The sequence below is a fragment of the Crocodylus porosus genome, unplaced genomic scaffold (assembly GCF_001723895.1).
Source record: "Crocodylus porosus isolate Cpor-Errol unplaced genomic scaffold, CroPor_comp1, whole genome shotgun sequence".
NCBI lineage: Eukaryota > Metazoa > Chordata > Crocodylia > Crocodylidae > Crocodylus > Crocodylus porosus.
The window spans coordinates 10,872,845-10,880,018 of NW_017728936.1; the positions used below are offsets into that span (position 1 = coordinate 10,872,845).

At 51.0% G+C, this 7,174-nt stretch overlaps 2 protein-coding genes across 5 annotated transcripts in view; both read right to left on the bottom strand.

The window, feature by feature from the left end:
- Positions 1-2,212, bottom strand: part of ALG9 (ALG9, alpha-1,2-mannosyltransferase) — a 38,101-nt gene extending 35,889 nt beyond the window's left edge. For both annotated transcript variants that reach the window (XM_019547101.1, XM_019547102.1), the window contains exons 1-4: positions 2,100-2,212; positions 1,786-1,924; positions 1,560-1,694; positions 630-700 (exon numbers count right to left, since the gene is read on the bottom strand). In XM_019547101.1, coding sequence (XP_019402646.1) covers positions 630-700; positions 1,560-1,694; positions 1,786-1,924; positions 2,100-2,197 — 443 coding nt within the window. In that variant the 5' untranslated portion in view covers positions 2,198-2,212. The remainder of the gene's footprint in view (positions 1-629; positions 701-1,559; positions 1,695-1,785; positions 1,925-2,099) is intronic.
- An 850-nt stretch (positions 2,213-3,062) lies between these two features.
- On the bottom strand, positions 3,063-6,757 carry FDXACB1 (ferredoxin-fold anticodon binding domain containing 1). 3 transcript variants are annotated; one of them, XM_019547103.1, is made up of 4 exons: positions 6,513-6,757; positions 5,890-6,093; positions 5,465-5,623; positions 3,063-4,723 (listed from the first exon to the last, which is right to left on the bottom strand). In XM_019547103.1, the coding sequence occupies exons 1-4, from the start codon at positions 6,740-6,742 to the stop codon at positions 3,535-3,537; spliced, it is 1,782 nt and encodes a 593-aa protein (XP_019402648.1). In that variant the 5' UTR covers positions 6,743-6,757; the 3' UTR covers positions 3,063-3,534. The 3 variants fall into 3 exon arrangements, with proteins under 3 accessions (XP_019402648.1, XP_019402649.1, XP_019402650.1); XM_019547105.1 differs by lacking the exon at positions 3,063-4,723 and adding an exon at positions 5,076-5,223; XM_019547104.1 differs by lacking the exons at positions 5,890-6,093; positions 6,513-6,757 and adding an exon at positions 5,075-5,223 and having other exon boundaries at positions 5,465-5,557.
- Between the last annotated feature and the right edge of the window lie 417 nt (positions 6,758-7,174).

Consider the following 7,174-nt stretch of genomic DNA (forward strand, 5'->3'; position numbering starts at 1 on the left):
CCAGCAGTGCTATGCTGAAGGCTGCAGCCTGCTTCCCAGAAGGCAAATCAGCACTATGGTCATCGCGGGGGAGAAGTGCAACAGGACAACAATGGCTCCAAACAGAGAGTCAGCCAGCAACAATTACACCAACTACTGGCACTGCCAGGCCTCTGCTTGAGGGAGCTGCAAACTCCACTGGAACGTGCAGCAGAGCAGGAATCAGTCAGTCAAGCTAGGGGGGAGCTTGGGGTGATGAAGGTTGAAGTTACTAGTGTATCCTAGCTGACATGACCGGCACCAGCCACTCGCTGTCCAGCACCAGCAAAGCTTGGCTCTGTTTTGGACTGGCAATTTTGTGCTGTTACACCATCAGTGGAAGAGCTGTGCACGCAGCCTGAGCCAAGTACTGGAGTCAAGATGTACTCAGTGGATTCCAGCTAGAATCTGTCCCACCACGGTGCGGGTTTAATCAGTGTTTTTCTAGGACCCTTTTTAGATATGTATTCTGATCAACTGTAGTGTTAAGAAGTACACTGCAGCAAGGCACTTCCATGTGGGCTAGACTCCCCGTGTCAGTGGCAACAGCTGCACTGTGCTGCCTACATTACACCTGGCTATTCACTGAGCAAACAGCTTCCTCTACTCACTTATAAAAATAGAGCTCACACACGCAGCTCACGAAGGCCAAGAGACATCGCAGGAAATAGAAGATGAGAACCTAAGAGAAACGCTCAGAGTCAGAACAGGGTTTGCACATGCAAACAATGCACACAGGAATGAAAGGCTCCACCACGACGGAGCGATTCCAGCCTGGTGAGAACCCCAAGGGCTTTGCTGGTTAAATCATGGAACCAAAGCCCTTACTTTCAATTTTCAACCTTGTGCCTACTGAGATCAATAGCAAGCTCCTCCTGAGCTGACAGGTACAGAATCCAGCCCTTTGATGCAAGTCTTTATGGTAAAATATGACTCAAGTGAACCAGAATTAAGTTACCCCTTCTTCCTGAAAACGGCTGTGTATAATGGGACCATTCTCACAGATCCACCCATCCTAGGTATCTACGGATCCATGGCATCTAGTGTGGAACATATCGAGTCTCGCAGACAGCATGTTTGCAATGTTCCCTGTACAGTCACGTGTCTTCAGTGCGTGGCGTGAAATGTAAGACTCATAGCATGCCGGCACTAACATACTTTGTTTAAAAATGAAAACACTAACATTAATCGTAGGGAGCGGGGATGGAAAAGTGGTCTGGGCTGGGATTCCCCAAGCAGCGAGTCAAATTAGCCACACATCTCCCGGAAATGTGAGCGGAAGCTTTGCTGGCTAAATCCCTTTGCCTCCTCGGAAATCCACAGCCATAACGTCAAACTTCGCTGATCTGAAGGGGCACCTTGTCAACCGGTTCCTAGCTTGCAGGCACTAGAGCAACCTGAGGCTAGTTTAGTGCCTGCGCCCCCATGCACGTGCACGTACAGAGGCTTGTTAACAATTCTGACGCCCACGGTGTCAGAGCGGCTCTGCCGACAGCAGATGCGAGGCCTGGTGGCTTCCCCGAGGGGTGGCTTCGATTTACCTTATTGGTCTGTAGGACTCTGGCGTGGAACAAAGCTGGCAAGGCGTGAAGCCAAAGGTACGCGTAGGAGCGGACAGCATAGGCAGGCGAGTACTCCCAGGTCTGGAACCCTCTCCCGTAGACGAGGTAGTGCGTCTGCAGGGCAGGGACAAACAGAGAGGAGGCGAGTGACCGGGAAGGCGCGCTCCCACGGCGCCCGGCGAGAAGGTCGGGGCGCACGGCTCACCGGCTCCCAGAAGTTGAAGGTCTCGTCGCAGTCCGAGACGTTGCTCAGGAGCGCGGCGCAGAACCGGGCCGAGATCAGGCACTTGAAGGCGGTGGATCCTTCGGGCGCCCACACCTGCCCGGCCTTGCTCCCCGGCGGCCTGGGCGAGAGCGGGCCAGGGATCAGCGCGCCAAGCCCTGCCGGCCCCGGGGCCGCCCTGCCCGTGTCCTCCTGTGCCATGTGCTCCCCATGTCCTGCCCATGTCCTCCCCATGTCATGTGCTCCCCACGCCTTGCCCATACTCAGCCCGGTGAGAGCTGGGCCCCCCCACGCACTCCGCCTTGGTGTCGTCGGGCCCCGGCGGGTCGTCGCGCGGCCGGGCCGCCTCCCCGCCGCCGCCCCGCGCCCGCTGCCGGAGCCCCTTGGCCGCCATGCCGAGTGCGGGCAGGCGCGAGCGGAATGCGGAAGGGCTGAAGCCGGCTGCCGCCACGTTGGGTGCGGGCACCGCTCCGGTCCGCGCAGCCGCAGTGGCGCCGGCGAGCGCTGGGTACGCGCGGGGTGGCGGCGGCCTCCACCTTCCCAGCTGGGAAATGGGAGGGCGGCGGAGCAGCACCTCGTTCGTGTGCAGGCCCCGGGCTTGCTTAGAGCTCGCACCTCAGCCGGGGTGAATGGGGCAAGCAGGAAGCCCCTTGCCCTGGGCTAAAGATGCTTGGGGCCAGATTCAACTTGGTGTCAAAAACACAGAAGTGGAAGGAAAAACACGGCGAGAATTCGCCGCAGCGACACTCGCCCCACCCTGCGCCCGCTGAGCTGGGTGGGGAGCGTGGCCCCTTCTCCTGAGCCTGCAGCTCCTGCGGGGAGGAGGTTCCCAAGAGGAGGGTGAACCCGGCACAGAAAAGCATTGAACACCGCGAGACGTTCAGCTGCGGCAGGGAAGAGGGCTGTATCAAGGGCCTCGGGCAGGGCAGATTCTGCCCTAGCTCCAACCCAGGCTCCTGTAATGCTTGTAAACAGCGATTTGCCCAAACTCTCATTTCCTAAGTTTTTTCGTTTGTGCACTGGACGTAGCAGCAAGCAGTGCTGTGATGCAGGGAATTTGGTTTCCAATTCCTTCCAGCCCGTGACTGCACTGCTGAAGACACCAACAGGCTCAAAAGATCCAAGCTGAGAACTCTGAACTTGCCTGGCATGACGCAGACTAAGCAACTGTTGCTCTTCCTTAGGAAAAACAGCAGGAAAAAAACCTTGTACTCCAATGCGTATTATTTACACTAAGGATAAAATGAGACCAGCCCTTGCTTGTCACATAAAAAGTTTATTTAAACACTTTACAGGAGCAATTTGTAATCATTCCATTTCCATATTTTGACTGATATGATGATCAATGATATAGGATCCATCAATAAAAGTTGTGGGATGAATATAATCAAGTAACAATGAATGAGCTAAACTGTTACCTCTAAACCACCTTTGCATGCATAAGAAAGGTGGATCTCAGAGTGATTCTTGCTTATAGGAATCTGGTACAATAAAAGCCAACCATGACCTGACATTTCAAGTCAAACTAGGGGAAGGCAGCTAGACTGTATTATCTCTGATAACAGAATTAAAGTTATGTGTATAACACATTTTAAATTGAATCTATGCTGCCTTTACAAAAGGCATAATTTGGCGACACAAAGCAACAACACAGTATTAAAGGATCACGCCACATGGAATCCACATTTCTAACAAAATAAATTAAGGTTGCTGTTAACGAATGTCTAACAATTATCTAAGCACTACATGCAAGCACTGCTGTATCTCCTTCCTGAACCGCATCTGCATCTCTGCCACCTGCTGGTGAGTGAGAGCTTTGTCACAGGACTGGAAAGTCAGTCTGTAGCAGAGGCTGGTCTGTCCTGTCTGCGGATGCCGAAAGGTATCAAGCAGCTGGATGGATACAACAGTTTCCTGTGACACCCGCCTAGCAACAGTGTGAAACGCAGTCTCATCAAACTGCCCCCGCTCAGGAACCCAGAAGCTGATGTCATGCACATAGGAAGGTGGATAGAGTGAAAAACTCCTGAAGGGTCTTAACTCCCCTTTACCAAATTGATTCAGGAAACGCTCATCGAAGGTCCAGAGCATTCGCCAGTCAGGAATGCCACAGACCTGCAAGGCCAGGAGGTCAAGATTCACAGATGCAAACACAGTGCCCAGATCACTGTTTACTAGCCCACTGGGAGCTGCTGCTATGGTTCCTACACAAGAGCCCTTGGCACTGGGGTAGGAAGCAGTTTTTACACAGATGAAATATTGACTTTTATTGTGCTGACACTCGGAAGTGACAAAGCCATTCAGCTCTGCTGTTTCATAGGTTCCTACTTCCATCTCTGACAAACTCAGTGTAACGAGTGTATCAGACTGGAGCAGAGAACACAGGGAGTTTTTAATGCTATCCATAAGCATTTGGATATAGTGACCCTCTGAGCCCTTATTAACTGTGCAGATAAAGAGAGTCTCATGAAAAACTGGCAGCGTGTGTGGAGAGATCAGACACTTCCTAAAGACCAGCCCACTGAGAACATACACAGTGCCAGGAAGAAATCCCAAGCTCTGTGCAACTGGCTGAACATCAGCCAGAAGGGAAGGTCTAAGATGATAATGCTGTGAGATCTGGTCTCCTTTCTGAGGAACGTTTACACACTCATTCTGGTATGTATCCTTGGAGAAATTAAGGCCAGAAAATGAGAGAGTTCTTGCTGCTCCACCGCCTGTTGGGTCAGAGCTTGGATTCTGTTCTGCGTCAGGAGCAATCCAAAAGACGTCTGAATGAGAAAAAGAGGTGGGAAGGCCTTGGTGCAACAGAGGTAGGGAACAGTCAACCCGCTGCAGCGGGAAGGTCTGGCCGAGCTCTGCCATGAGCTTCTCATTTATTGTTCTGACAGGATGACCTGAATTTATATCAAGGAAGCCCCTGTGAAACAAAACAACAGATTATAAATTCACTACAGTTGGACCATTAAAAACATTTTCCTCCAACTATCATTTAAGACTAGTGTGATGAGCCCCTTCTCCAGTGATCCTTGATATGCAGCTTCCTTTCAATTTCAAGAAAGAAGAGGTATGTTAAGAGTGCAACCAGGGTTCAGCTGCATCTCGGCTGGTGGGAAAGGGAGGAATTTACTGCGTGCGTCTTCTCATTTCCACTCATTGTGTTTGCATTACCAAGTTATTTAAGGAGGCCAAAGAAACAGTGCTAGCACTGGACAAGCTCCAGTATATACAGCTGTTCAGAGACTCGTTACCATTCTTAATCATAACTTGCCTTAGGACTGTAGCATTAGCACACTAAGCCAGCTCCAGGGCTGCTCTCAAATCACTATACAAGGTGTTAGTATTTCAATCTTCTACTTCAGTATGTTAGAACAGTCTAGGTGCACCTTAGTCTTCACAGATCAGTTACCCTCTCTTACCCTAGGTGAACCATGAACATGGAAGAAACACTTAAAAATAAATGAAATTATCAAATCCGTCATCCCCTTTGCCCACCAAGAGGGGACCGCATATGGGGTATTTAGCGAGCACCTGTCTCAGAGAGACAAACTGATCATTTGCGCAAGACTGTAGATTGTTAGTAGGGTATTTGTTCCTTGTTTGCTTTTATGGGCCAATCTGATACTGGACAAATAACCTGAGATTGGACTCAAATACTCACCTGTTGATTTTGTCTACAAATATTTCAGGAACCTGGAAAGAAATGCATTTGCTGTCCAGTTTAATCTGACAGATCAAACGGCTGGGGTGTGGAAATGGCAAGCTCCGGGTAAAGATATGGTTCAAGGCACCTTCTACACAAAAAGACTTATCTTGACTCCTGGTAACACAAACAAAAATGACAGCTGAAAAAGTAATGGTACTTCTGGCTAACATTAAGCATACAAAAACAGGTGACATCACACAACTGCTGAACCAATGCAACAGTCAGCCCAGTAATGTACACGCTGTAGAGTATCAGCACTCCACCCCAGGTAAAGAAACTGCAACGCTGGAAACCACCGTTGCAGATGCCAGACATTGTGAAAGGGACCAAGACACAGTAAAGAACATCGGTGACAGGTTTCAGCAGGATCTGTACGTTACCTGTAGCCTGTGCATTCATATCCAGGAATGTGCTCTGCCTCAAAGGGATGAACATCACTCAGGATAAATCCTCCTCCTGCTCCCATGGCTACCACCTGCCAGCTGTTGTGCCACTCTCTCGTTGGCTGGTCAGCGGGTGTTCCGCCTTGTCCTCTGCAAAGAACCACATGAACCTCCCCCTTCTCTGTGAGCACTTCTGCACAGCTAGAACGAGAACCGGGTAATAAGAATTCCCCATAAGCAGAGAGGTGCACTGATACATCGGTCCGACATCAGATCAACACCAATATAAAGAAAGAGTTATCCATATCGGAAATCTCTTTTGTGCGCATGTATTTACACCACCCCCCCAGCTCTCCACACTGCCTGGCTGGTATCGGAAATCGGATCGGTATCGGCCGATATGCCTCTTTAAAAATCGGCATTGGCCGAGGTACACCCCTCCTAAAGCACATACAAATTGAACAGGCACAACACAACAGGGCAAACAATGGATTCTGAGATCACTGAAAACCTCTATACTTTTTCATAGCTTATCAACCACGCACTTTTTAAAACGCCAATGCTTCATTAAGGAACCATCAGGAAGTTCCTATAGCATAGCTCAACTCCATTTTACTCACCTACAGAAAAATTTGGCGAGGAGCTCTCTGTTCTTTTTCACCCCCGACTTCTTCCCACAGTGGGGGAAGTTAAAATAAATACGATCAAACCTTCTCTCTGCTGGTGAAAAGAATTCCCTCAGTTTGGTGCAGTCCACACCAAAGCGAACGTCAGCTCCTACAACAATCAGAGCAAGAGAGCAGTGAATGTAAAGGATGGACCCCCGTGGCAACGCACAGGGGGAGCACATGCCCCCCCAAGAGCGCTGGTGCACCCCTGGACCAGCCACACCCCCCACTTAGGCGACGGGCGGGACGGAAGCACAGGCGCCCCCTCGGATGAAGCACTGCAGCCACTTCCGGTCGGCCCTGGGGCGACGAAGGTGGCACCAGCTGCCCACGATGGACCCTCTGCAATCAGGACAAGGACACATGGGCGGGCATACCTGGGTTAACTGTCTGGCACACTGCTTCTACCCTTGGCGATGAGCAAAAAAGGAAGAGAAAGCCCCCTTTTAAAAATCAGACCTCGAGACACAGACAGGTGCCCAGATCCCACCGCATCCCGTGGGCAGGACGGTCTCAACCGGACGGACTCGAGTCTGGCCCCGTCCCGTCTGAAACGCTCTCGGGAGCCCCAGACTCGTCTTCCTGCCGCGACCCGCCCCGAATCGGCGTCAGGA

Excerpts from the sequence above, each read along its gene's own strand:
- FDXACB1 (XM_019547103.1), bottom strand. The coding sequence starts at position 6,742 with ATGTGCTCCCCCTGTGCGTTGCCACGGGGGTCCATCCTTTACATTCAC. Across the intron at positions 6,094-6,512 it reads CTCGCCAAATTTTTCTGTAG|CTGTGCAGAAGTGCTCACAG; the intron begins GTGAGTAAAATG and ends TTCTCGTTCTAG. Across the intron at positions 5,624-5,889 it reads TATGAATGCACAGGCTACAG|GAGTCAAGATAAGTCTTTTT; the intron begins GTAACGTACAGA and ends TTGTGTTACCAG.